The following is a 27,747-nucleotide window of genomic DNA, read 5'->3' on the forward strand; positions in this document are numbered from 1 at the left end:
CTATTTGGGCGTGACGGAGAAGGAAGAGCGGAAGTTCGCCGCTGTCGCCATCAATCCAGCGCCTTCACTTTTTTTTTTTTTAGTTGCCTGCTCTTCTATTGGGCAGCATCCTACACGTGAGCTTCAGTGGAGGGTTGGGGATTGGCCAAGGCGCGTGAGGATGATCTCGCTCGCCCGTAGGCCAGGCTTCGAAGGGCTCGCCCAGAGAAAGGGGCGTGGCCTCCCCGGCCGTTGCTAGGCAGCGGGGGCTGCTGGAAGAAGCGCTCGCGGCGTGACGTCACTTCCTGCTCGTCCTCCCGGCGCGCTTGCTGCTCTCGGGCAGGTGCGGGAGTGCGTGGCGTGGGCGAGCTGCGCCGGGGCCGGTCGGAGGCTCCCCCGGGCGCCCAGGCGGGGGAAAGCGCGCGGGCGCGTGGAGGGGCTCGGGAGACGAGCGGAGCGCCTGGCGAGGTCCTCCAGATGGGCTGGATCCCCGCTCCTGGCATCCTCCGCACGGGGGCCCTGTAGGTACATCAGACTGCGACTCCCATCCCCCCGCGTTGCCCTCCGGGTCTGCCTGTCTGTATTTCCCGGGGTGCCCCGTGCTGCATGGAGGATGCTGGGAGTTGTCGTCCGGCCCCTCTGGAGGGTGCCGAGTCGTGGGAAGGCTCTCCGCTCGGGACGTGCTGGCGTTGAACTCTGCCCTGCAGCACCGTAGCTCCGGCTCCTCCAAGGCAACCGAGTCCCGTTCGCAGCACGAGGCATCTTCCCGCAGCGAAATAAGGCTTTAAACCCTGAGCTTCGCTTCGCCTTAAATTATTGCCGTGGTCTGTCGGTGTCCTGTGGGCTTTTTGCTGCCCACAACTTTTTGTTGGTCACAGTTTGCACAAGATTGCCGCTTCTGAGGTATGTCTTAATCTGGCGGGCCGCTTGCTTTAAAAGGCCCACTGTGGGGTGGGGTATCCTAACAGATACTGCTTTCCAGGTTTATGCACGTTCTTGAGGCTCCCTGGTCATGCGTCGTACCCAGATTCACTGTAGATCAACTGTAGTGGTGGATATGAACTTGCCCGGCTCCTTCTCCTCGTGGCAGACCCTCTGTGCCCCTGGAAATGCTTCCGAGAGAGCTGAGAGATCCTTAGTCAGCCGGTCAAAATGTGGAATGGGGTCCTCTAAACTGGGCTAAGGCACCTTCCTTTTAAAGAGCCCTCTTCCTTTCACAGAAAGGAGACCTGCATCCACCTGAGGATGTTCCCAACCATATTCTGTCTATGTATTTTACCGTTCGTGGGATGGGTTGATCACATGTGAAAATTATCTTCTGGTGCAGTTTATAGCATAGCAGAGTGTTAGACAGGCTTATGTGTGGGTTTTTTTTAATGAATATGGCTTTTTCTTTTGTTTCATTTTCTCTCCATCTCATGTTGGTGCAGTACACGTGTCAGCGATGGATATAAATGCTGAACGGGAGAAAATCAGGCTGGAGATTCAAGAGCTAGAGAGGAGTCTTGGCCCCAGTCTCCCTTGCACTGAAGTTCAAGTATCAGATTCTAGCCTTGAATCAGCTTCTGATGATGGAGGTACAGTACAGGCGGAGAATTTCCTTTATTTCGGCTTTTCAAACTCTTCCACTTCTTGACATCTAAAAGTATTGTAACTTGCTCAGAATTTCTGCAGCTTGGTAGGGGTGAAAATTCAAATAAGTGAATCAAGAGACTCATGGGGTTGAATATCATCACAGCCATTCCTTTTTCAAAGTGCTCAGAAAGCTTTTGCACTCAGTTTTATTCTATGTTTAGGGTGCAGCCCTACTGCTGACTGGGGGATGCTGGCAGTTGTAGGACTTCTTTTCTCTCTCTAAACATGTAGGATTACTCCTTAATCACTGAAGGGGCATGTAATATTTTATAGAAGATTTGACAGTCCCTGTTCACCAGTTCTCATTCTGAAAAACATAATGCATAAGTGAAAAAGATGCAAGCAAGGAGATCTCTCCCTTCTGTAGGTACCCATGGACACATGTGCATTACAATCATTGAACAAGCAACCTTCCAGCTTAAATTATAAATGCATAAATCTATGAATGTTTGGTGTGCCTTTATCAAAGCGGTTAGGTTTAGGGTTGTCAACATGATCGTTTGCTCCTTTCTATTCCAGCCTGTTGGGATATGCAATATAGATGTAAGCAGCAATATGGATCTTCCCATGCAAAGGGCGTCCCATGCGCTTTGGCTTTTTGATTGTGGCACAGCAACAGTATCACTCTTCAGTCTCCTCGTATCTGTGAAAGCTTTCCATGAGTTTCTTTTCGGTAACCTGTCTAATATTTTTTTGTCCTGTTAGATGACCTTGAGAATGGCGACGGCAATTCCGATTCTCATGTTGACATGGCAAGTTATCCGTTCAAAATATGCCCCCCCTTTCTTGGATGGGTGGAAAGGAAGAGAATTTGGTGATATGTAACGTTCCCGTGCCTCTTTTCTCTTTAACGGTTTATCTCCATAGTCATAAAGAAACATAGAAACCCAGGAAGGTGCATTTTGTGGAATCTGTTGGTCCATGTAACCCTCTCTTGTCAGCATTGACTGGCAGCAGTGGCTGTCCAGGGTTTCAGCACAAAGCTTTCCAAGCCCTAGCTAGAGATTTTGGGGAACAAACCAAAATCCTGCAAAGCAAAATCTGTACCACCAGGCTGAAGTTCCTCACAGATGTGCAGGTGCCTCTGCCCTTCTGAAGACTGACTTGCCTACAACGTTGCCTTATGCTGCATGAGACCCTTGAGCCATCAAGCTCAGCAGTGTCAGCGCTGCTGGCAGCTGCAGTTCCCTGGGGTTTCAGGCCAGGCTCTTTCCTAAGCCATCCTGGAGATGCCAGCAGGGATTGAACTCGGGACCATCTGCACACAACGCAGGAACTCCAGGCCCTTCCCAAGTGGATAACAGAAAGTCATTTGACCACTTCTGTGGAAAGTCCCTGTTTTTCTGAGCCCAATTTGCAACTTGGTCTCTTCCAAGCTCCATGTGGATATTTTAAACTCTCTGATGAGAGTTAATTCATGTATTAAGTTTCACTCACAAGATTGCTCCCAGTGGGGAAGTAGTGTGTGAATTGCACCTCAGGCATACAAATACAGCCAAGTGAAATTGCTTTTAAAAGCTGTGACTGGACTCCTTCAGTTCTTGGAGGACAGGCCGATATTTATTTATGCAGTGCCACTGGTGTATGCAGCACCTCCAAATAATACAAGTGTAAGCAAAAGTCTCACCCATGATGGAGCTTTGAATCTGAATATCAACTATGACAGGGAGAATGAGTGAAAAGAAAAAGCAAAATTGCAATGCAGGCCACAACAGAAGTCATGGGTAGCAAGAGCTGTTTGTTGGTGGGCTTTAGTTTGATTGGCACTTCGCAGGAAAGGAGCAGTTTCAAGTGGGATTGCTGAGAAAAGGGGCCTGTTAGGAAGAGAGAAGATTAGAAGTATCCTTCACCACACATGAATCTCATTCATTTATTGTTGATGTACCTCTCAAAGTTTGCAGCCTGCCTTGTAGAAAAGCCCCTTTCCCAGCCATCTGCTTAACTTCTTGTCCTCTTACGTCTTGAGTCAGGAGGTGGACCCAGGTGGAGTGAAAGAAGCTGATCAGGAGCAAGAGGGAGGAGTGGTGATTTATCTCCCACACACTCCAGAGACCTGCCTGCAGATGAACCTGGTTTATCAGGAGGTGATTCAGGAGAAGATGGTGGAAATCAACCTCCTCCTTGCCCAGAACAAAGAGCAGCAGGTGAGTCAAACTGGGGAGCTCTCTGGGATGTTCTAGACAGGAGCACCAAAAGCACAGGCCACAGAAAACTGACCCTGCCCCCACCCCTGCACCCTCTGCGGTGGGAAATGAGCGAGCCCCAAGCGGGGGACGGGGGGAGGTGGTGGTGCCCGCAGGCCCTGGTTCCTCAGCGCTGGCTCGGTCGCTGGGCTCAGCATGGCCTCAGAACTCCCGTTCTGTCCCCTGCGAGTCAGACAGGTGGACCATTCTCAACGCCCGCTTCTTTCTCTTCTGAATGTCTTGCAGGAAAAGCTGATGTGGGAGCTCGCTGGAACAAGAGGGACAAAATCAGGCAGTCGCAAGACCTTGCCCGCCAATATGTTCCTGGGCCATTTTATGAAGCCATATTTTAAGGATAAAACATCGGGGATTGTAAGTGTTTGTGTTTCCATTTGCCAGGCTGCTGGGGGCTCTTCTGCTTCAGTGCAATGCTGGGCTGCCTCTTCCGTTTCCCGCTCTCCCTTTTCCTAACAGAATCAGGTGCCTGGATCCAAATCCAGCCTTCGGCACCTTCTCGCTAGAGCCAGTTTTTTTTCTCGGTGGGTGTGAACTGAACCCTCTGAGAGAAGGTGGCTCCCCACCCCTGGAGGCCAGACTGGCACCCGCACTGCGTTGACCTGGCACCTCCTGAAAAGCCGGTTTTCAGAAAGCCTTCCTTGGTTTGTGGACATTCTGCTTTAATACATAATTCTGTTGTTGGTTTTTAAATCTTTGATTGTGTTTTAAATTGTTCTATGCCAGCTTATTGTTGTGCATTGTTCATAGCATTTTTATACCACATTATATCTGGACAGATAGTTAGTGGATGAGGCAGCCCTAATAATAAATTTGTCAAAAGGAGTTAGCAAGCATTGTCTTGAAGGAAGAGATTGCAAACTGCGATGGACTGGAGTTGTGACTATTTTGGATTCTTCCACCAGGGTCCCCCCGCAAACAGCGATGCCCATGAAAAGGCGAGGCAAGGCATCAAGTCTTTTGAGGAGTTGATCACTATCAAATGTAAGGGAATTTCCGGTGTGATGCTCAGGGATTAAGCTCTGAGCTGCCTCCAGGGTTGATGGGGCGGCTTGGTCAGTTGGGTGTGGCAGCAGCCAGTGCACAGAGCCCCTGTGGCCCAGTGGTTGGCATGTTGGACCCCCGTTTCTTTCCCGTCTTTCACCCTGGGCACATCTGAAAGAGGCTTTTTGTTGCTTCAGCATCCCTCGCTTGCCTCAGGTCATTCCTAGCTTTGGCTTTCCCAAGGCCTTCCCTGCAATTCCATGCGACCTGCCTGTATTCTTCCTTTGTAACCTGGTCTTCCTTTCACTTCCTGGACAGATCGTTTTTGTTTTAAGCTTTTTATGAAGCCACATGGACTTCTTCTGTTGTCTTCTTGTTGGAGTGGTTTGTAATTGTGCTTTTAGAATTTCCTTTTTTCAAAAATTCCCACCCATCTTGAACTCCATTTCACAATAGAGCCACTTGACATAGAGCTGCTCCCTCTGTTGCATTACAGAAGCCTTTGTCTGTTGCTTCGCCCAGGTGTATGTCTCTCTCCCCGTAAGATTCAGTATAAAGCCCTCTGGATAAACTTCATGCCGCGGCCAAACACCTTCTTTCCGGTCCTTGTGGGGTGCAGCCCCTCCCTCACCAGCAGTCCATCTTTCAGGGGATGCAGCCCATGGTCCCAGAATCCAAATCTCTCATGTTGGCACCACTTTCATAGTCAGGCATTCAGTTGGTGGTTTTTTTTTAATTACCGTGTCCATTCCTCTTCTTTGATCTGGAAGGATTGAAGAGAAAACTATCTGGGTCCCAAAGTGTTGACTTTCCTTCCTTCAGCTTCAGAGTCTGATGTGATTTCTCCAAAGCTCTGCTAGGCAGTGTCATTTGTTCCCAAATGTATAAGAAGGAAGGGATACATGACCAGGAGCCTCTGCAGTCCCTCAGTTCATCACCAATCCATGCTGCAGGGAGACCGCACACCTGACAAGTCCGCAGATCGTCCTGACATGCACGTGTTTCCATCCCGCGCAACAGGGCGTCTTCCACAACTGACACGCTTCCTATTCTTGCAAGGCTTGGTGTCAGTGCTCCTCCTCGGTGGACCTTTAGCCTCATGGTCGGTGTTGCACGAGAGGGCTTGCAGCTCTTCCACAGCAGGCTGCCCTCCAGGCTTGAGAGTTCCGCTGCTTTCACCGGGACAGGTTGCTTCTAGTTCTTCTGCACTTGGCACCATTTCCAGGGCGTTTCCTCCTCGTTTTCCCTTCCCTCAGGATTCTCTTCTTCCGCCTCAGCTTGCTGTTGCACTTCTCGCTTCTGCCCTGCTCTGAGCTGTTGCAGTTCCACTGCTCTGTCTGAAACCTCTTCATCCTCTTCTCTTCCCGTGAGGGTGGACAGTCGCTGCTCCAGTGCTCTCACCTGCTCCTCTGGCAGGGCTCCTAGCTTGCGTGTCTTGCGCATGTAGGCCGCGTTGGCCTCAGGCAGGAAGCAAGCATCGCACAGACTGCGGGTCGCCCCCACTGCAAGGTCTTCTCAGTCCATTCCTTCTGCTGCCTTTTTGATCCTAGCCTGCTGGCCTGTTGTAACAACCGGTGATTCCCCCATCTTCCCTGGAGGTTAACGGCACGGTCCTGCCAGTAAATGGGAGTGTGTTACCAGGACAGAAACGAAGTGGGGAGAATTTTGGGGAAAAGAATGGAAGAATGTAAAAAGATTTCAAAAATCCATCCTTCGAGTGGATGAGTTCTGTCAGCCCCTCCTCCACAAGAACCCTGTCCTCCTCTTCCAGGGAAGAGCCGTGAGAAGCTGTTGCTGCGTCAGTCTGTGCTGAGTGACCAGTTGCAGCATCTGCTTCAGCCAAAGCTACTGAAGTAAGTCCAGAGGCCTCCCCGGACAACGTTTCCCCAAGGCTTTGGGGGCCGGTCCTCAAGCGCGCAGGCCAAGCCCAGCCCTCCTGGCTCCCCGTTGGGCCCGCTGGAGGGTGCTGCACAGCCCAGCAGCCCTCCTGTGTCCTCTGCATGGCTTCCAACATGTTCTCTACAGTCTTGCTGGTGTGTCTGTGTCTGCGTCTGCACTGGGGGTGTTTTTAATTGTTCTGGAAATATTTCTCAATAGGCTTGACTACCTTAATGAGAAACGCGAAAAAGCGAAGGATGAAGTGGGAAGGCAGATCTTTGAAAAGCAGATACAAGAGACAGAGCGTGAAATCACTGATATCAAGTAAGAGCGTGAAATCACTGATATCAAGTAAGAAATTTTATGCTTGGGCTTCCTCTTTTTTCCTCTATCTGTTGCAAAAAAGAGCAAGCCAGCGTGGGATCAGTGTGGCACACATTTCAGGACAGCCTACAGAAGCCTCCTAGTAAGAGCATAGAAACAGAGTGAGTCAGAAGGGACCTCCAGGTCATCTAGTCTGACCCCGTCTCCAACCGGCTCCGTTCACGACAGACGCTCCCTACCTTCCCCTGGAAACCACCAAGCAAGGTAGAGCAAGAGGGCGGGAATTTAATAAATCTGTGACTTAGATCACAACCGTAACTGAAGGAGATGCAGGAGGGAATGCCCCTGCCCAGAGGCATGCGAAAATCTGCAGCCAGCACGGACTAATGTGTCGTGACACTCTCTCTCTCAGCCTCTTAACCTTGAAAGCTGAATCTGTTACTTTTTCCAGTTTAAGTATAAATGCATAAAGAGCCAGTGTGGCATCGTGGTTAGAGCATTGGAGCGGGGACTCGGAGACCCAACTTCTAGTCCCCGCTCAGCCATGGTGCTTGCTGGGTGTCTTTGGGCCCGACACCGGCTCACCCTAACCTACCTCACAGGGTTGTTGTGAGGATAAAATGGCGATCAGGAGAACCTCATAAGCCAGCTTTGGTTCCTGAAAGAGGAAGGAATGCAGGCTATACATGTGTGGAAACAACAGGAAGCACGTCAATTGTTCTGTATGTAGCCACAGCAATGTATTTTACATGTATTTTAAGGTCCAGTCTTGAGGTTTTGTATTTGTTTTATGGTTTAAACATACTCCCCTATAGGTTTATAGCTAAAATACCATTTCAGGTGCTGTGTCAGCCTGTAGGCCTACTGTGGGTGGTGCTGCAAAAGAGGAGTTTTCTCGGGAGGAGACAGGGTGGCCTGACTGGCCGAGGCCAGCTGGTAGACTTTGGGTTGCATCCCCAAACGGCACCTCAGCTTGCGCGCACGTGTTGGCCCAGCCCTTCCTTTGCAGCTCTAGGAGCTGGCAGGCCAAAAACTGTCCCTGAGCTAAATGCAGTTTTCTCTCCTCTGGATCCAGCCTGCTGCCAGAGGAGGCTTTACTGGGGAGCAAATCTGACGAGCACGACTGGGACAAGATCGCCAACATCAGTGTGAGTAGCTGGGGGAGGGACTGTTGGAGGCTGACCACCTGCAGGAGCTCTTGCTGGGTGCGGACGGCCGCCTTCAAACCTCGGGGCGGGATCCAGCACCTGCCTTCCTCAAGAGGGGGGCGGTGCTGCCCTAGCGTCCCTCTGCCTGGTCCCTGAGAATCCTCCCCACATCACCACTCACCCTGTTCAGCGAGGTTCCGGTCTCTGCCAGTGGATGCTTGACGGCCCCAGGGACCAAAGCAACGCACAGGCCGTCACGGGTACACAGGAGTGCGCGCACACCGCTTGTGCGCAGAAGTGCGCCTGGCAACTGCGGGGGCTGCTTGCACGTGGGGTCCGTGGGGTGGGTGGCAGTAGTCAAGAGGACAAGAAACCATGTGGTGCTCACTGGGCTGCTTGGTCCCCGCGCAAGCCGTCAGTCTGCGTTGGATGCTGAACAACCTATGAAGGAGCCAGTTGTGGTTTGAATTAAGGGGAGGTGCTGACAGGCGGGGGGCCTCTGGCTCGCTCGCTCGCTCGCTCTGGTTTAAGCCTTGGGTTGCCAATTGTATAAGCACAAACGAGGCCTCTGCACGCCAGTCTCAGGAACCTGAAGCAGTGTTGCCAGAGGGCGCAGGGCATGGCACGGGCACTTCGTTAACAGCGGGGAGTCCTTTGTGGGGCCCCTCAGGGATCCCTGTTCTCTCTGAGCCTGGCCGCAAACTAGAGAGGAGCTGGGGAGGGTGGTGGGCGAGGGGGTTTGCTCTGCAGTGGCGGGTCGGTGCGAGCGATCACGGCTGCTAGCGCAAAATATTTGCGGGATGGCATGGCCTTGAATAAGCGGGGGCGTCACGGCTGACCTGTCCTTGGCACTGGCGACATTGCTAGAATTGGGTGGCTGACGGGGGTCAGTGCAGCAGCCTTGGGTTTTGGCCTCTCTGTGGGGTGCAGCTGCAGGAACTTTTGCGAGGGGCACGTGTACTTCAAAACATACACCTTAGCCCCTGGGCTGGAGGGGCTGCCGTGGGAAGGAGGGCTGGAAGGATACCTTCTGCTGGCACCATGAATCCGGCATGGATCTTGACCCGGCCCTTGGCCAGGAGCTGAAGTTCACGGTTTCTCTTTCTCCTCCTCCTCGTCCCCTCCACCCCTGCCTAGTTTGAGGGGACACGCAGTGGGAAGGAGCTGAGGAAATACTGGCAGAACTCGGAGCACCCCAGCATCAACAAGAAGGAATGGGGCGAGGAGGAGCTTGCACGGCTGAAGGAGGTGGCCGCCCGGCACCGCTTCGTGGGCTGGGAGGCAGTCGCCCAGGAGCTTGGGGTAGGGACGGGCCTCTCTGAGGCGTGCAGTGCCGGGTTTGGGGTGGAGTTCGCTTGGGCAAGCTTTGTGGGGAGGCCCCCACTTGGGTTCTCTTAGTGGACAGCACTTGCCTTTGGTGGGTCTCTTTCCTTTTTTCACGTCTTCAGACACAATCTTGTGCACTCTGAAAATCCAACTAGAGGCGTGGGTTTTTCACCCCCAGGCAAGGGTTCGGATTAAGGTCCAGGTTAGGGTTAGGGTTCAGGTTAGAAAAGCCAAGGTGTACCTGAAGCTGTGGAGGCCTAGAATATGTTTGGGACATGCTTAGGATGTGCAGAATGAATGAGTTATGTTGAAGAGCATCTTCCAAGTTGACAGTTTGGAAATCTGCCTTGAGGCAGGGCCTTTTCCACCCTGTGTCAGGGTTGTCCCTGAGCATTGTTAAGCGGTCAACATCGCACCAAGTTTTAAAAAGGCATCGATGTGGCATCTGGGAGGTTGCGGGCGAGTTAGGGTAGCCTCTCTTCTGGGCAAGGCACTTGAAGGCCTTGCCGAAGGTGGAAGCCGTGAGCGTGGCGAAGGGCAGGCCTTGGCGAGGGCGCTGCACCCTGAGCTGGTTTCTTTAGCATTACTTCAATGCTCAGTCCAGATTTTTGAGATGGCTTCTGGAACCATCGCCTGAATTATGTGTCTTTTCTTCCCAGAATGCCCAGTTTGAGCAATTTAGCACAAAGCCTCCTCCTCCTCCTCCTCCTGCTTTTCCCCTCCCCGGTATGCCCCATGCATCCCAAGCGGTCTTTGTTCGTCTCTTCTCCAGACTCGGCGCACAGCTTTCCAGTGCCTGCAGAAGTTCCAAGCCTACAACAAAGACTTCAAGAGGAGCGAGTGGGCCCCAGAGGAGGACCAGATGCTCCTTCACCTTGTGCAGGAAATGCGGGTTGGGAGTCACATTCCGTATCGGAAAAGTAAGCCATCTCCTCAGGGGTAACGCACCGTCTCATGAAGGACCGCGTTTGACCTCCATGTTCGTCTTTTCTGTGTCAAAGCCACGAGGTCTGGCTTGTTTGCATCAGGGGCACAGAGCCTCTTCTGTAAGGGCTGAATTATCTTTCAAAGAAGATCTTGGGAACCACTTTCTAATAGTGGGATGGGAACACATGGGGTGAGCTGAAAGGGATCCTTTACTTTTGATAAATCCATGCTGGCTTCTGTTAATCACTGCATTTTCTTCAAGATGCTTGCAGATGGATTTTTAAATAATATGCTCCAGAATTTTTCCAGGGATTGATGTCAGACTAACTGGTCTATAGTTCCTAGGTTCATATTTTTCCCCCTTTTTGAAGACAGGGACAACATTAGCCCTTCTCCAGTTGCCCAGCACTTCTGTTTTCCAAGATTTATTTTTTTCTTTTCAACTTGCCATTCTATAAACTTAAAGCATTCGAATGGTGGACAAGACCTTGCAACCGCGAAAACAAGTGTTTTAGTGTTGACTTTCTATAGTGGAGCTGAAACCCACTGCTGCTTTTCACAGTTGCCTACTACATGGAGGGGAGGAACTCTGCCCAGCTGATCTACAGGTGGACCAAGTGTGTGGACCCCAACCTGAAGCGAGGCGCCTGGACCCCCAGGGAAGATGCTGTAAGGGCCATTTCTGGTTGCTGTGTGGGAGCTGGGTGTAAAGAACCCTTTTGGAGAAGGTCCCTGCTGGGCCCATGGTATGGGGCCACCACAGCGCTTTGAGAGGGCTGTGGCCAGAGTTAGGGTCCTATTCCTGCCCATGTGTATTTCACCAGGTTCACAAAACCCATCATGGTGGGAGCTTGCGTCATCCAAACCAAACCACTTCCACGGCCTGGCTTGCTCCCCCCTCCCCCCCGCCGCCCAAGAGCCCATGGGCTCTTCTCAGGGTCCTGTGGCTCACGGTGGGCTAGCGTGCCATCCAGGTCCACGTGACCAGTTCCATCCGGTGAAAGGGAAAGTGGTGAGCTGGCTGTTAAAAGAGCAACGAGGAGCACCCTGCTCTGTGCTCTCGCCTGTGCCACCAGCAGCAGCAACCCCCGTCACGTGTCCCAGTGGCACATTTGAGGGGTCGTCCCTGGACTGCCCCCTGGGTTTTTTTCTAGCTCAAATTGTAGGCAACTTTAAGGGAAGCTCTCCTTTTTCAGTCAGATGTGCAACAACAGCAGCGGTCTGAATATCCGCAGCCTCATCCGGGCAATGCCCTGCGGAGCAGCCGCTGTCCGAAGCGTAGCAGGTGCCAGCCCTGGCCACTGACCCAGGGAAGCCCCAGATCAGTGTATTTTTACTTCGCCTTCCCCTGACAGCTGCCAGAAGGGGAGCTGACAAGGGAAAGCAAAGCTGTGAGTGAACTTTGCTCCAAACGGGAAGCTGATGCCTCCCTGGCCCCCCCTACTCGCAGGGAGATTCTTGGGGTGTCGGGTTGAGTGTTCCCTGCAGTGCCTCCCACTTTTCCACCCTTTCTGAGAGCGGATGGAACATCGCTGCCTCCTGCCTGCTGAGGCCTGGCTTTGAAAACTGTCAAAAGTAGATTCTTCTTTTTGGAAAGCGGGGATTTCGTCAGGACAAAAAACAGCACATGCATGCGCTTCTCCCTCCAAAGCACCCTTTCTTCCACACATCAGTGTACCAGCAAAACTGGGGACTGAGAGCAGAGAGGCCAGGTGGCTCTGACGGACCGTCGCCCTGGCACTGCAGGAAGGAGGAAGCACGATGCTCTGGCCACACCGATCCGCCGGAGGACGGCGACCCGCCACTGTTAGGCAACGCAAGAGCATCAGCCTGGGGCGCAGTGCACCTCAGCGCCTGTGTCGCCCTCAGCACTGGATTCTGGTCTCAAGAAACGTCTTCCTTTCCCTCCTGCTTTCCATTTTCCTTGTGTGTCTTGGCATCTTTGTTTGTTCGCCTAACAATAGGGGGTGTCTCCCTCTCTCTCTCCCTGTTTGGTTGGTGGGAGCTACTTTGGCAGACAATACATTTATGAAAAGCAAGATAAAAATTCCGCACATAAAAAGTTCTCCTATGGGTCACGGTCCACTCCTGTGGCGCACTGCTTCCCTGCCTCTGTCAGAGCCCTGCCGCCGGAGGGCGGGGCAAAGGCGGACCCCCCCCCCCACACACACTTCCTCCGTTTGTGAGGCTTTCACCCATGGGGGCTGCCTTTTGTCTCATTCCCCCAGTTGCTGTTAAAGGCTGTGGCGAAATACGGACCGAGGGACTGGTACAAGATCCGGGCCGAAGTGCCAGGCAGAACCGACACCCAGTGCCGAGACAGGTCAGTCTCGCCTTGGGGCGCTCCGGGCGCTGCAGCGCGCTGGCTGCCCAGGCTGTGCCCCCTCCGCGCAGGTCGGCAGGCTCCCCCGGGCACTGGGTTGGCGAGGGAGCTTGCGCCGGCAGCCAGAACCGCCCAGGGAGGGGAGCGAACGGTGTGAGCAGCGGGTTCCCTCACTCAGGGCCAAGCAGAAGGTTGGACCTCCAGGCAGTTGAAGTCCAAAACATCTGGAAATTACTTTCTGCCCATCTTTCCTGCTGTGCCTGGGAACCATGGGGTTGAAGTCTGGCACATCGGGAGCGCACCAGGCCGGGGGAAGCTGCTGTAGTGGCTTGCCACCCCAGCGGGAAGAAGCACTTGAAGCTTACCAGTGGCTGTTTTGTGGCTGTGCAATGGTTCATTTCCCAATTTCAGTGGCAAATAGCTTGTTTGTCCCTGTGATCAGCAGGGGGGCAGGAGCGTGGGCGGTGGGGAGGAGACATCCAGTGGACCTTGGACCCACTGGTTGCCCAGCTTCGGCCTCACAAGTTGGAAAGGGAACCTCATGTCATGCAGAAGGAGATGCATTCCCTTCAGGTTTGAGGAAGGGTAGAGTGAAGAAACACCATCGTGGCAAAAGAAGGGGGGAATGTGTGAAGCCGAGGAGGCAGCTCAGTGCTAAAGCAGCCGCTGGTGGATTTGGAGTAACGCAGATCGATCTGACATAATTGGTGTAACTTTGTTGAATAATGGAACTTTAAGATTTATTGTCTGATGTGAAACTGGATGAGGGACTCTGGGATCTGCTGCAAAATACGGCACAGTGTGATCGTGCTGCCTTTCTCCTTCCTCTTGCAGATATTTGCATGCTCTGCACTATGACATTAAGAAAGGGAAATGGAGCGAGGAGGAAGAAAGGAAGCTGGTTGAACTGACAGAGAAGTATGGCGTGGGTAAGGCTGCTGCAGCGTGAGGGACGCAGGGAGACGCTCTGTGGGTTGGCTGTCCCCTAGATCTCCCTCCTTTTTTCATCTGCGGGGATCGTGTGGTCACCCCCTCTTGACTTAAGGGGATTTAGGGTGCAGCTGGGAAAACTTCTTTCCCCTGGGGAAGGCGCCATCCTAACCGTCCTCCACGTGCAGCAGCAAAGATTTTCCAGCCCTCCTGTGGCCCCCAGAGAGACCTGAGCTGCAAAATAAGAGCAGCGATGATAATCGAGTGTGATTTGCCGTTCAGCCACAGGACTGAGTCAGGGGTCCTCAAACTTTTCCCCCAGGGGGCCAGTTGAAAGCTGCCAGTGCTGGGCGCGGGCTGGGAAGGTGGTGCCGGCGGTGCGTGCAGGCGGGGGCGGCGCGTGCGGGCACTGAGGCAGGGGCGGGCACGCACCGTGAGGCAGGAGCACGAGGCAGCATCTCGCTTGCTCGGAGATCGTTTTCTCCAAGCGAGCAAACCGCTGCCTCCCCGCACACGAGGCGAGGTGGGTGGCAGCGGGCGCAATCGCGGCGGGTCCAAATGGGCATGGTGTGCCGGATCAGGCCCCTGGGCCGTAGTTTGAGGACCCATGCTCTGAATGATCTTCCAAGGCAGCCCCCCGAAGCCCCATTGCTGCCATTTCATCTTGGCTTCCGCAGGCGTGGGAACTCCGGCCCTCGCTGGCAAGTGGGCAAGAAGGGCGGGTTACTGCCGAACCAGTGCCTCTGGGGTCAAGCTCAGAATTGAAGCACTGCTCATTTTCCTTCTCTAGGCCATTGGGCCAAGATTGCTGCCGAGCTTCCCCACCGCTCGGGATCCCAGTGCCTCAGCAAGTGGAAGGTGCTGCTCGGGTATCGGGTAAGTGAGCACCTCTGGTGCTGTTCCCTTGAAAGCTGAGAGTGGCCCCAGGGGTCTATCACAGCTTGAGTAGCGGGCGGTGGGGACTGCAGCTGCAAAGAGCTGCAGGTGGGATCAAGGCGACTCGGAGAGTGTGCTCCGAAAACCCACCCTTCGGCTGTGCGTAGGCCCTCGCTGAGTGCATCTGAAGGATTCTCAGGCATGCCGCTTTAAGTGAGCCTCGAGTCCTCCTGCACCCCCAATCCAGCTCGGCAAGGAATAGCTCCCCCCCATAGGTACATGAGGAGGTGTCATACAGAGGTGGGTAGAGAACTGTTTTTCCCTGCAGAGGAGGGCAGGATGCGCTCCAACAGCCAAACTCAGGGAACCAAGGTTCAGTTTGGATGCCAGGAATTATTTCTTGACAGTCAGGACCCCGAGGGTGTGGAATGGGCTTCCCCAGGAGGTGGTTGAAGCCTCATTGCTGAGGGGGTTCAAGGCCAGGCTGGGCATACACATGGTAGGCATGTCGTGAGTGGAGCTGGCTGGAGCTGAGGGTCAGACTAGATGGCCTGGGAGACCCCTTCTGACTCACTCTGTGTTTCTGAGTCTTGTCCGACCCTGGCCTGATATTGCTAATACTGACTGGCAGCTGCAGCTTGCCAGGGCTTCAGGGAGGCGGTTTTCCAGTTGTGCATGAGGCTCAGTTGGGGACTGTCTGCTAGCACAGCAGGAGCTAATGGGGTTCCCAGGACTGTCTGGGGGGCTGCAAGTTCTCCTTCTCAGCTTTACAGTATTCAAGAAGGATAAAAACAAGGAGAAAATGTGCTGTATGGAAATGGGCTATTAACTTTGCACATATGTATAATTTGGTGCTTAAATTGGATTTCCAAGTTTTATTTAGCATTTTTTGGCATGGGATGCAACTTTTCTGCCAAGTTTATCCTGCCCTATTTTGACTTAAAGATGTTGTAAATGTTTTTCTCATATTTAAAACAGAAAATCTCGGAAGCTGACCGTGGCTTGTTGTGGCGCTTCACATGTGGCAAATGTTTGAATGTCACATAAGCGTGTTTTTATTCTTAAAGGGAAACAGGAGAAAGAAGCAGGGGAACAGGCTCTATCGGAAGCGGCGCCGTGCACAGAGGGAGGACCTCTGGGAGACCAGCAGTGAAGATTCGGAGCTGGAGCTGGAGCTGGAGCTGGGCGAGGGTGGCAGCACTGAGGAGGAGGACGAAGCACCCAGGCCCAGAGCCGAGGGCCACTGGAGAGTGCCGAGCATCGACCTGTGGGTCCCTGCGAGGAGAAGTCCACTGGGGGCTCAGCCAGAGGAGCTGCCCTCCGTCACTTTGCTCTCCAAAGGCTTCGATGTGAACAGGGAGCAGAAGCCCCTCTGCAGGGCCTTTCCTGACGGGCAGGAGCACGCGGCAGCAGAAGGCTCAGGTGGAGGGATTCTGCAGCCGGAGCAGGGCCACGTGCAGGACGGATTGTCAGAGGAGGGAAACGGAGTACGTGCAGGCAGCAGGGCTCTCCACGTTGGTATCTGCGTGTTGCTCCAGAGGAAAGCGGCAGAAAGTTCCTGCTGACTCTGATTCTCTCTGGCCACCTTCTCCAACCTCCAGCCTGGGCTCTGCTGGGGACAGTGGGAGTTGCAGTCCAAACCTGCAGGCCACAAGGCTGCCGTACAGTGCTGGTGGGCCAAAAGGAGCCATCTGTATATCTTGGGCTTCAGCTCCCAGAAGCTTCTGACAGCATGGGCAGTGGTCCAGCACGATGGGAGCTGAAGTCCAAAATACCTGGACGCTGATCCTCAGCTTAGCCCTGCTCAGTAGACTTTAAGCCAGGACAGCAAAGAAGCTGGTGGCCTGTCCCGGCCTGTTTTGCCTGTGGGTCCTTTTAACCTTTTCTTCTGGGTCCTCGGCATGCCCCAAGCGGCCAAGACCATTCTTTGCAGGCAAGTCCGTGCTGCAAAATGGCGGTGCCAAGGCAGGAACTTTGGCAGCCCAGCTCAAAGGGCAACTTGATGACTGTACTCGGGGACCAGTGTCTTCCCCAAACCCTGTGCTTCCGTGCAAGATGGTTCTCAGCTGGAGCCACCTTGCAGCCCCCAGGCTACTCTGCCTACAGCTGAGTGCTTTGTTTTGTGTTGGCTGAAGCCAAGGGGAGCTCATCCGGATGCCTAATTTTTTAAAAGAGAGGAGGAGGAATTGGAGTCCTTCTGCTGACAGGTGGCTTCTTTGTCATCTTCTGCAGCCTTCTGTATGCCCAAAGGACTCCTGGAGGGTCTCCCTGGCTTATGTCAAAAGTGTGCTGCGAAGGAACAGCTATGAGCTGCAGAGGAGAAGCGTAAGTACCCTGCCTGGGGCTTCCCTTGGCCTCCTGCCTCCATGCAAGGGAAAGCAGCCATCTTCGCTTAAATCAGGTGGCAGACGCTTCCTCACCTCCTTTCAGTTTAGAGGCCCACCCGGCACTGTTTAAAGGCCTTCAGGTCAGTTTGGCTTTTGGCCACTTGCTTTGGCAAGGCCTGGGCAATTGGGTGGGCGCACACACAAATATTTTTTAAATGGTTTAAATGGACTTGATGAGACTTATTTAATTGGTAGGTTTGGTTGTCTTCTTTGGTTCAAAGGAGACATGCTTTCAGGTCCAGGAGTTTTTGGTGGGTTCTACATTATGAATTTTGAACTTGATTACCTACTTGTCATTATCGAATAATCCCAAGGGAGGGTGCAGCCAATGAAAAATCAGCAAGTCCAGTGCCATCAAAAAGAAATTAACCTGATGGGGCGCAGGGGGTACAGTAGCAGAGTTGATATGGTGCAGCAAAACACAGTCGGTCCAAAGCTGGGTTAAACTGCTTTAGGCACTTGAGGGACCCTCTGCCCAGAAGCAGCTGACAGGGCCCTGTCTTCCCCTCCCTCTCTCCCACCAGCGAGAAATCACTAGAAAGAAGCGTTTCCTCTCTGCTGCCCAGGCAGGGCCTGAGCGGTCCATCGTTCCGACAGCCAGCAGACCGTACGGAAACCCCAGGCCAAAGGATGGAATGTGGAAGACGACCCTCTACCGGAGGCTGATGATGGCCATCGCCCCTTGGGCTGGAAGTGCGGTGCAGGCCTGGGCCCTCCAAGTCAAGGCGGAGGCTTCTCGCAAGTCCAAAGGTGCCGTGCCTTCGAGCGGCAGGTGGTCTGCAGCTGACCCTTTCAGGCTGGTCCTGTTCTTCCAAGTTAAGCTCAACCTCTCCTGCACAGTGTCCCATGCACTTTCTAAAATATACATACAACCCGACATTTCAGATGCAGAACGATGGTGGGAGGAAGTTGCCCTCCCACCAGGGCCCCCCACGGACCAGATGGCACCGTGTGTGTGGACGTGGCCACTGACCTCTTGCCCCACCCACCTGAGCGCTTTCCCAAGGCCAGTGGGGTTCCCCTGCCACCTGCAGCCCCACTGTCCTCTCCCACCTGAGCTGGCGACAAGCACCGGGCATTGCTCAGTGGGCGGAGCGTGGAAGCCACACCCTGGTCCTCACTGCATCCCAAAGTGTGCAGGCCACGTTAGGCCCAAGGTCTGCGTTTTTGAACAGGACTTCTGCTTTGGGTAGCGAAAATTTGAAGCCCCGGGAGGCCTCAGAGCATTGGCATGTCTTCCACAGCCCTTGCAGGGGCTTCCCCGGCTTCCACCCTCTTTGTCAGCTGGATTGGCCTGCCGTGGAATATGGCAGCCCCAGGGCAGTGTTGGGCCGAGAGAGCTCCCGGCCGTGCAGTGTTCTCAGAGCGGGCCGTCTTAGGGTGTCTCCCTGCAGTGGAGTTGGGCTGGTGGTGCCTGGCTCCAAAGGGCCGGCGCTCTGTCCGCCATTCCGTACGTCGGCCAGCGGGGCCCGTGAAGGCACCTCGGAGGGCAGTGCTGCGTTGTGCCAGCAACGGGATCGCATGCCCGGAGCCGTGACACATCTGCCGCGGCGGCTCAGGGCTGAGAGGAAACAGACCCGCGTGCGGGGGCAGAGCCCCTGCAGGGCCATGGCTGCCAGTTAGCGTTGGCCCTCCGGGCTGGATGGGCCGAGGGTCAGATTGGCGCAAGTGGGCTTCTAGTGCCGGTACATCGAACGAGAGCTGCTGTGTCCTGGCGGCCAGCCAGCCGGCCAGGAGCGCAGCCCAAATCGCTCTGCCAAATGACCAGGCCCTCCTTCCTCCTCCGCAGTGGAACTCATCTCCAAGCAGCTGCAGACGGCCCACCTCGCCAGCACGCCTGTGTTCACCCTCTTGATTCAGGTGGGTCCGTGCCCCCCTTGCGGCCCTCACCCCCCCCTCCCTTCCCCCTCCTGCCCCATGCAGAAGACGCACTGGGCGACGCGGCGGCCAGGCAGGGCTCCGCCACGACCCAGCAGCAGGCACCTTGGCCTGTGTCTTGGCGCCTGGCTTGGGGCTGTCAGGGAGGCATCTGAGTGGGGGAATTCTCCCCGCTGGCCCGTCCAGCCAAGAGCCTCTTTCTGGGGCATTTCTGTCCACCTTATGCCTTTTCCCAGAGGTGCGTTTAAAGGAGGTGCCAGAAATCCACATTTACCCTTGATCTTCGCACAAGCAGGCACCCTTCAGACATCCCAGAATGCTTGTGACCAGCCCCCAGCGGAGGGCTGCAGCTCCTTGCTCGTTCGAGTGGTTCAGACCCAACCCAGTCGTCATCATGTTGATAACCAGCCCATTTTCCCCTTGCGAGGAGTCCGAGGTGTCTCACATGCTCCTCATTCTCTCCATTTTATCTGCACAACAACTCTGCGAGGGAGGCCAGGCCAGAGGCAGTGTCAGGCCCGAAGCTGCCCAGTGAGCTTTGTGGCCCGGCGGGGACCAGAGCCTGGGCCCCCCGCATCTTGTCTTGTGCCAAGGCTGAGCGCAGGATGCCTTGGTCTTGCAGCTGCTCCGCATCGATGTCAACGGTTGCATGAAGGTCATCCAGAAGCGGAGGGCTCCGCAGTCAGAGCTGCTGAAGGCTGTCGCTGCGAACACAGGAAAGGAGCAGCCCCTTGCCAAGGTAATAATACTCATTTCTGAGACCTCCTGATAGCCAGGGCTCCCCAGGGGGCTTACAGAGATCAAAAATCTTAAAAATGCCACTCTGAGCATAATACCAAGATAGCCCTGCAGACAAATTGTGAAGAGCAGACTTGCTTTTCACTGCTCCTGGGGATGGGAGCAAAGCCCGTGGATGGAAACGGCAGGAAGCGGAATCTGGCCAAGCACCAGCGGTGCTGTGAGAGGCGGGGGGGGGGGCCTCGCGGCCAGAGCGGCTTGCATCGCCCTCCATCTCTGCCCCGCTGAGGAGCACGGAGCGCCACCTGCTGCCCCGTTCATTCCCGCAAGGGCCCAGCTCCATGCTTGCGAGGAAGAAATCGGGAGGGAGGACCTGGATCAGCTCTGGCTGCCTGGCCTCATGACTTGAAAGTGTTTTTCGTGTGTTCTCTATTGCAGGCCCCACTGGCACAGAATGCGAAAGGTATTGCTTCTTTTGGTTTTTCTTTTCAAGGAGCAGCTGGCGGGCCATCCTGTGGGGGGGGAGGCAGGGCGAGTGGCCGGGTGTGTCTGGCAACTTTGCTGTCGAGGGCCTGGAGCCTGTGCCCGTCTGCCAGCCACGGAGGTGCTGTGGACGTGCGGGTAGCTGGCAGGAGAGGAGAGGAGAGGGGATGGGATGGTCCTCCCTGGGAACGGGGCCCCCTCCCCCGGCCCTCTCCCGTCCCCCGGCTTGTCGGCAGGCCAGGCCCGCCTGCCCCCCTCACCAGCCTTTGGGCACCGGGCACCTTGCAGGGAGGTGGGCACAAGGCGGCTGGAGTTTCCACCGTAGGAAAGCTGTGGGGCACCCGGCATGGGGCGCTGTTCCCAGGCCACAGCAGGTCACAGGTTAAGCAAGCCAGGGGCTGTCAAGGACCAGCCTGGGGTGCAGGTGTGGAGGGTGGCCAAGCGGCCAACCACAAGCGGGGTCACTGGGACGGCCCCTGAACGGCCGGGGCTTCTGGTTGAGCCAGCACTGATGGCAGAAGATGGCTTGTGGGTGGGCACGCAAAAGCCCTCGTGGCGGCGCGTGGGTGTCCAGCTGCCCTCTCCCGCTCGCGCATGACAGCTCTGGGTTGTTTAAACCACAGACCATTGTTTCGTGCGATCCAAGCCTAGGAGCACAGGGAAGGGCAACCTTGCGGAATAGGAAAGGGCAGCTTTTCACATTCTTGCTGGGAAGATGGCCGAAGCACCACTGCTGTCCCAGGTAACGGTGCGGTGGCCGTAAGAGGAGGAGGAAGAGGCATGGTCGAGGCAGTTCTGTGGGTGTGATGGATCTGTACGGAATGTGACATTTTGGACCAGCCCTGGTGGCGGCCGGCACACAAGCCTTTCCGCACCCCCAGCCCTGCACCTTGCTCACCTCTCCGTTCCGCACGGTCTTTGCCCTGCCCAGCCCAGCACAGCCTGCAGACTTCCGCTCCGCATCCTGGCAAGAGACTCGTCCCACTAAAAGCAAAGGAGGGCCCCGCTCCAGCTTCTTCCCGGGCAGCGCGCTGCTCTGGTTCGGCCCCGAAGCCCAAGACAGTCTCTGAACTGCTGCGGGAGAAGAGGCTGAGGGAGGCGAAGGTCAAGAAGGCCGAACAGAGGCGGCTCCTCCTCACAGCCCCGCCACTGCTGCTGCCCTCCTCGGTGATCATCCGGCCCCAGGGGCCTCCAGCTGCCCAAGGGCTGAGCAGCCTCCAGGGGACCCCCAGCGGCCAGGTGTCACTCTTGCCAGCAGCCCTGCCTGTGGCCGCTTCCACCCCACCGGTCCCACCATCCGAAATGGATCGCGTGCCCCCGCAAGCAACTTCGCGGAATGTTTGTGAAACAGCCGTGGTGAGCCGCGAGAGAGCAGATGCCCCCAGAAATGGAGCCCCCCACGGCCATCGGGGGGCCACCCCACCCAGCCAGGCGAACGCCTCTTTCCCAGCTCCCCAAGCCTCCGTGGGGGGCCCTCCTGGCCCTTCTCCCTCTCTGGATCCTGCTGGCACGGGGGATCCGTCCTCCTCCTCCTCCTCCCCTGCCGCGGCAGCCGCAGCAGCGGCTCCCCAGCCTGGCTCTGGCGCGCTCCCGAAGGCGGTCCTGCCCATCACCTGGGTGCTGACCCCGCAGGGCCTCATCCCCATGACAATTGTCAGCCTCCCCAGTCAGGGAAAGCTGCCCGTGGGTGCTCCTGGAGCACCTCCCCAGCTGGGCCAGGGCACAGTGGCCACTTCCCCCCAGGCCCCAGCCGTGGGCGCTGTCTTGGCGACTGGGGGATCCAGCCAGGCCCCTCCGGGAGCCCGAGTGCAGGAGCGCCTCTCTGGCAGCCCACAGCCCAGCGGGGTTGTCCAGCAGGCGGCCTCGGCCCCCTCGTCGCAGCCTCTTCCCGCTCACCCCCGCGGGTTGTCGGAGAGCCTGCCCACCACGTGCCCCCCAGCATCCCCCTCGCACGGGGCTTCCTCGCGGAGCACCCGTCCCGTCAGCCCGGCCGGGGCTGCCCCAGCCTTGGCCCATCCGAGCCAGGTGGTGGGGAACCCTCCCCCTCTTGCACCCCCTCAGCCAGGCAAGGCCCCCCCCGGCCCAGAGGCACAGCCGCCTGCCCCACACGAGCACAAACTCTCCCCCGACTACGGCCTCCTCTCCCAGGAAGACCCGGCCGCCGTGAAGGGCTGGGTGAGCGCAGGGGCCGCAGCCCATCTGCCCTGCCTGCCCCCCTTCCTGTGCAGCCTGAGGACGGTGGGAGCACTGCTGCTGAACAAGGAGGCCCTGGAGCGCACCGCCGCGCCTCTCGTCGCCCCCGGAGGGCGGCCGGACGGGCTCGGGCAGGCCGGCCTGAGTGCTCTGCGAGGGCTCGTGCGTCAGCAGCTCGGGGCCAACCCGGCCTACCAGCTGCTCAGAAGCAGGTTCCTGGCGGCCTTCACCTTCCCGGCCGCCCTCGCCGCGCTGCCTCCCTGCAGAGTGACGACCACACTGTCCGGTGGCAGGTGGTGGGAGAGCAGCTCTGGGGAAGACTCCAGCCCATCAGAGGAGGGGGAGGAGGAGGAGGAGGAGGAGGAGGAGGAAGATGACGACAATGATGAGGCTGCAGAGGAATCCCAGAAAACAACCCTGGATGAGCCCGGGAGGACGGCAGATACCAGCAAGGAGCAGGAGGTAAACACTTGCGGGCTGGAGGGAGCTCAGTAATCTGCAGAGAGCACTGCCGCTGGCTTCTTATGAGTAGAGCTCAGGTCCTCTTTCTGTGGGGGTGAATGTCTGGGAGAGAGGAAGAAGGAGATGCTGGTTGCAGAGGTTCTGACACCGAGTCTCAGTTGGCCGTGGAAGCACTTTCCTCTTTATCCATTTCTCTTTAAAAAAAGGAATGTCCAGATTCTTGTATTCATGCAGAACTTCAGTCCACTTCTTCCTCTTTGAACGTTGTTGTTAGTTGCGAAGTCGCGTCCAACCCTTTGCGACCCCATGGACAACATTCCTCCAGGCCTTCCCGCCCTCCACCATCCCCCAGAGTCCACTCAAGCTCACACCAACTGCCTCAGTGACTCCATCCAACCACCACATCCTCTGCCGTCCCCTCCTTCTTTTGCCGTCTATTGTTCCCAGCATTAGGCTCTTCTCCAGGGAGCCCTTCCTTCTCATTAGGTGGCCAAAGTATTTGAGTTTCATCCTCAGTATCTGGCCTTCTAAAGAGCAGTCAGGGTTGATCTCCTCTAGGACTCACTGGTTTGATCACCTTGCGGTCCAAGGGACTCGCAGGAGGCTCCTCCAGCACCACAATTCAAAGGCCTCAATCCTTTGGCGCTTAGCCTTCCTTATGGTCCAGCTTTCATACATTGCAACTGGGAAAACCATAGCCTTGACTATACACACTTTTGTTGGCAGGGTGATGTCTCTGCTTTTTTAGTGTGCTGACTAGATTTGCCATACTGACTGATTTACTGACTGTATAGAGCTTCTCCATCTTTGGCTGCAGAGCACATAGTCAATCTGATTTCTGTGTTGACCATCTGGTGATGTCCATGTCTTCTCTTGGATTGTTGGAAAAGAGTGTTTGCTATGACCATCTTATTCTCTTGACAAAATTCTACCAGCCTGTGCCCTGCTTCTTTTTGTACTCCAAGGCCAAACTTGCCCATTATTCCAGTTATCTTTTGGCTTCCTCCTTTAGCATTCCAATCCCCCATGATGATCAGGACATCATTTTTTGGTGCTAATTCTTGTAGGTGTTGTAGGCCTTCATAGAACTGGTCAACTTCAGCCTCTTCAGCATCTGTGGTTGGGGCATAGACTTGGACTACTGTGATGTTGAATGGTTTTCCTTGGATTCGAACTGAGATCATTCTGTCATTTTGGAGATTGTATCCCAGTACATCTTTTCCTACTCTTTTATTGACTATGAAGGCTACTCCATTTCTTCTGAGGGATTCTTGCCCACAGTAGTATACCTGATGGTCATCTGAATTAAATTCACCCATTCCTGTCCATTTTAGTTCACTGATTCCCAAGATGTTGATGTTCAGTCTTGTCATCTCTTGTTTGACCACATCCAGCTTGCCTTGATTCATGGATCTTACATTCCAGGTTCCTATAGAGTATAGATCTTTGCAGCATCGGACTTTCCTTTCACCACCAGATACATCTGCAACTGAGTGTCCTTTCGGCTTTGACCCAGTCGCTTCATTCTTTCTGGCGCTACTAGTACTAGCCCTCCTCTCTTCCCCAGTAGCATATTGGACACCTTCCAAACTGAGGGGCTCATCTTCTGACGTCATATCTTTTTGCCTTTTGGTACTGTCCATGGATCAACAACCTCAGATATGCAGATGATACCACTCTCATAGCAGAAAATGAAGAGGAACTAAAGAGTCTCTTGATGCGGGTGAAGGAGGAGAGCTCAAAAGTTGCCTTAAACTCAACAATAAGAAAACTAAGATCATGGCATTTGGTCCTCTCACTTCCTGACAAATAGATGGGGAAGAAATGGAGGTAGTGACAGATTTTATTTTCCTGGGCTCCAAGATCACCTCAGATTAGGACCGCAGCCAAGAAATTAAGAGATGCTTGCTCCTGGGGAGGAAAGCTATGGCAAATCTAGATAGCATACAAAAAGCAGAGACATCAACCTGCCAACAAAAGTACATGTAGTCAAGGCCATGGTTTTCCCAGTTGCAACGTATGGCTGTGAAAGCTGGACCATAAGGAAGGCTGAGCGCCAAAGGATTGTGGCGTTTGAATTGTGGTGCTGGCAGAGACTCCTGTGAGTCCCTTGGACTGCAAGGTGATCAAACTGGTCAGTCCTAGAGGAGATCAACCCTGACTGCTCTTTAGAAGGCCGGATAGTGAAGATGAAACTCAAATACTTTGGTCACCTAATGAGAAGGAAGGACTCCCTGGGGAAGACCCTGATGCTGGGAACGATTGAAGGCAAAAGAAGAAGGGGACGGCAGAGGATGAGGTGGCTGGATGGAGTCACTGAGGCAGTTGGTGTGAGCTTGAGTGGACTCTGGGGGATGGTGGAGGGCGGGAAGGCCTGGAGGAGAGCTGTCCATGGGGTCGCGATGGGTCGGACACGACTTCGTGACTAACAACAACAACAACTGTCCATGGGGTTTTCATGGCAAAGGTACTGGAGTGGGTTGCCATTTCCTTCTCCAGTGGAGCACGTTTTGTCAGAGCTCTCTGCTGTGACCTGTCTGTCTTGGGTGGCCCTGCACAGCATAGCTCGTAGCTTCATGGCGCTACGCAAGCCCCTTTGCCACGACAAGGCAGTGATCCATGAAGGAGGCTTTGAGCGTAAGGAAGAGCAAAAGGGGGTGGCTGCAGCCACCTCCCTTGAAAGGCCCGCGTGCAACGGAGCGGGTCCATGTGGTGCATGACGGATGCCTCGTGTTTTGCCTTTTGCATCTGAGTGCAAGTGTCGTGCTGATGCAGTGGCTTTTCCCGTATTCCGCGAGCACGCGGGTTTGTGGATGGGAGCTGGGCCACACAGGCAGGAGACGCAGTGGCAGAAGGGGAGCAGAGAGACTCAGGAATGCCCTTAAGAAAGTTGCAGGATTACACCAGGGGTCTGAGGCCAAGCATTTGACTAGGTCTCACTCTAGCATCCCGCTCACACCGTGTCCAAGTGGCTGCTCACAGGCAGGGCATGCACACGTGACTGAGCTTTCCCACCCTGGTTTAAGTTAGCCATGACTTGTGCCATGAGTTTGGCCATGAATTGTCTGGCTGACAAGCAGAGACTTTGCTCTCCCTGTTTCCGGTCTGTTTCTCTTCAGCCCACTCTGTCAGTCCTCGAAGCTGTTAACGCTGTCAGTGCATTCGTGCCGAGGAGCACGCTGCCATTTGGGGTTCAGGCTTTGTGACAAACCATGGTTTAAACAAGCAAGACCAGGAGCAAGCGCCAAACTGGCTTCCTGTTGTCTCTTGCTCACAGAGCATGGTGCATTTGCAAGCGTGCGTTCAGACCCAGTGGTAATCCAGTTTCAACAGCAGGACGGTTTGGTGGAGGGAGAGGCAGCTTGTGGCCCTCCAGAAGGTTTGGCTCGCAGCGCTGTCCCTCCCCCACGTTGGCTTTGCTGGCTGCAGCGTGCGCATGGGGTGGGGCAGAGCACCTGGGGGGCCACAAGGGGGCTGAGCTAGTCCACCGCCATGCGTGGATCTGGCCCATCTCTCTTAGCCTGGCTTTCTCTCTCAGCACCAGCCTGGCGCTCTCCACGTGTGTTGGCCTTCAAGTCCTTCCATCCCAGTTAGTACGGCCAATGGCCACACTAGTCCAAAGCATCTAAACGGTGTCAAGCGAGGGAAGGCCACCTCTTCTGAGGCACTGCCAGACGCCCCGGTGAGCCTTCGCCATCCTCGCTGCAGTTCTGGACGGCCCTGCCCATATTTTCATCTCAATCGTGTTCCAAAATAAATGTCGTTACCCTTGCATGTGCCTTCTGTCCTGCCAGCCGTAGCCACGCCATCGCTGTCCGGCAGAGTCTCATTACATCGAGGTCAGCAAGGAACTCTCGTTTTCTGCGGGAGCTCACTGGGGCCTCTTACCCTGTGCATCTCTCTTCTGCAGGAGACAAACACGGACCGCGCTGCCTCAGTCCCTTGGAGCACACCCACGTTCCGGAGGAGCACACGCCTCCGAAAAAGGAGGCGGCAGCTATGAGGGAACAGCAAGCGGCAGGCCTTTGCAAGCCAGCCGTTCTTTCCCGATCCTGACGGTCTCTGGCAGCCCCCAGCCAGCGTGGCCTTCATGCAGCCTGGAGTTTGGCTTTCTTCTTGGCCGTTTCTTGCTTTCATGGCCTTCTGCTGGAGTCGTGCTTGTGCGAAGGAAAGACTCCGGGCACGTGTAAAATGGCGACGCAGAATGTGGGTTGTTGCTGAATCCTGAGTTTGTTAACTGGAGGCAACCCAAAGTTCACACCCAACAGGCATATAGAAATGTAATGTAATAATAATAACAGCAGCAAACCGTGGCTGTGTTTTTGTGGGTTGTTCATGGCTGAAAACCATTTTTCTTTTGCTTTTTCGCAGCATGACTGGGCTCAGTCTGTGCCACAGCTGGCAATTCAACAACTGCGAGAGCCAGTCCTGTGCTCAGTTGTATTCTGGGTGTTCGTGTTATGTAAACAATCTCTTTGGTTGTCCTTGTATCAGGTGCATCAATGAAATTACCTGCTGCATCTCACCATAAAAGGAAGATGGAGTTACTCATCAGGCAGTTGGCACTAGCAGCGAGCGAGTGTTAAGTCTCGCTGACAGCAAAGGGGGAGGGAGAATTACCCTCGCTGGCCGTCCCGGTGGGCTGCTTTGGAGAAGTAAAAACTGTTCCTTGGCGTATACGGACTGTCCCTCTTTTTGCTGTCCTCCAGCATCTATGTGTACAAAGTCAGGCAGTCAGAGGAAAAGGGTAGTAAACATGTATTTATAAAGTTTGTAATATGTGTGAGCTCCTGTGGCCCTCTGTGCGTGCGTGTGCAAGTGAGAGAATTTTTTCCATTTCTGTATGTGAGTGTTTATGGCTTTAGAGCAGAACTTTTAACTGTTCTGAGCAAGGTTTTTTGTTTCAAACTTGAGTGTGGCTTTCTGTTTTGTATTAAATATGCTTATACTTCATTTGTTTGTTCTTACTGATCACAGAAGAAAGGGATCCCAATCCCCCAAGTATTTCCTGCAAGACTTCCCAGGCTATCAACATGCCTTTGTCAGAGCCAAGATTCTGGCTGGGTATTACCTCAAGG

The 27,747-nt window shown here is 54.9% G+C and overlaps 1 protein-coding gene across 3 annotated transcripts; it reads left to right on the forward strand.

The window, feature by feature from the left end:
- The first annotated feature begins 416 nt into the window (after positions 1-416).
- SNAPC4 (small nuclear RNA activating complex polypeptide 4) lies at positions 417-27,622 on the forward strand. Of its 3 annotated transcripts, none has more exons than XM_044453160.1 (23): positions 417-882; positions 1,410-1,556; positions 2,320-2,366; positions 3,585-3,758; positions 4,044-4,169; positions 4,718-4,796; positions 6,568-6,649; positions 6,894-6,998; positions 8,074-8,146; positions 9,284-9,448; positions 10,245-10,392; positions 10,962-11,068; positions 12,628-12,722; positions 13,557-13,651; positions 14,443-14,528; positions 15,596-16,015; positions 16,761-16,853; positions 17,440-17,665; positions 18,705-18,775; positions 19,416-19,532; positions 19,970-19,994; positions 20,946-22,669; positions 26,580-27,622. In XM_044453160.1, the coding sequence occupies exons 2-23, from the start codon at positions 1,424-1,426 to the stop codon at positions 26,670-26,672; spliced, it is 4,284 nt and encodes a 1,427-aa protein (XP_044309095.1). In that variant the 5' UTR covers positions 417-882; positions 1,410-1,423; the 3' UTR covers positions 26,673-27,622. The 3 variants fall into 3 exon arrangements, with proteins under 3 accessions (XP_044309095.1, XP_044309096.1, XP_044309097.1); XM_044453161.1 differs by having other exon boundaries at positions 420-504; XM_044453162.1 differs by having other exon boundaries at positions 420-500.
- Positions 27,623-27,747: the final 125 nt, after the last annotated feature.

Source organism: Varanus komodoensis, unplaced genomic scaffold (genome assembly GCF_004798865.1).
Source record: "Varanus komodoensis strain SLA01 unplaced genomic scaffold, ASM479886v1 scaffold77, whole genome shotgun sequence".
Lineage (NCBI taxonomy): Eukaryota > Metazoa > Chordata > Lepidosauria > Squamata > Varanidae > Varanus > Varanus komodoensis.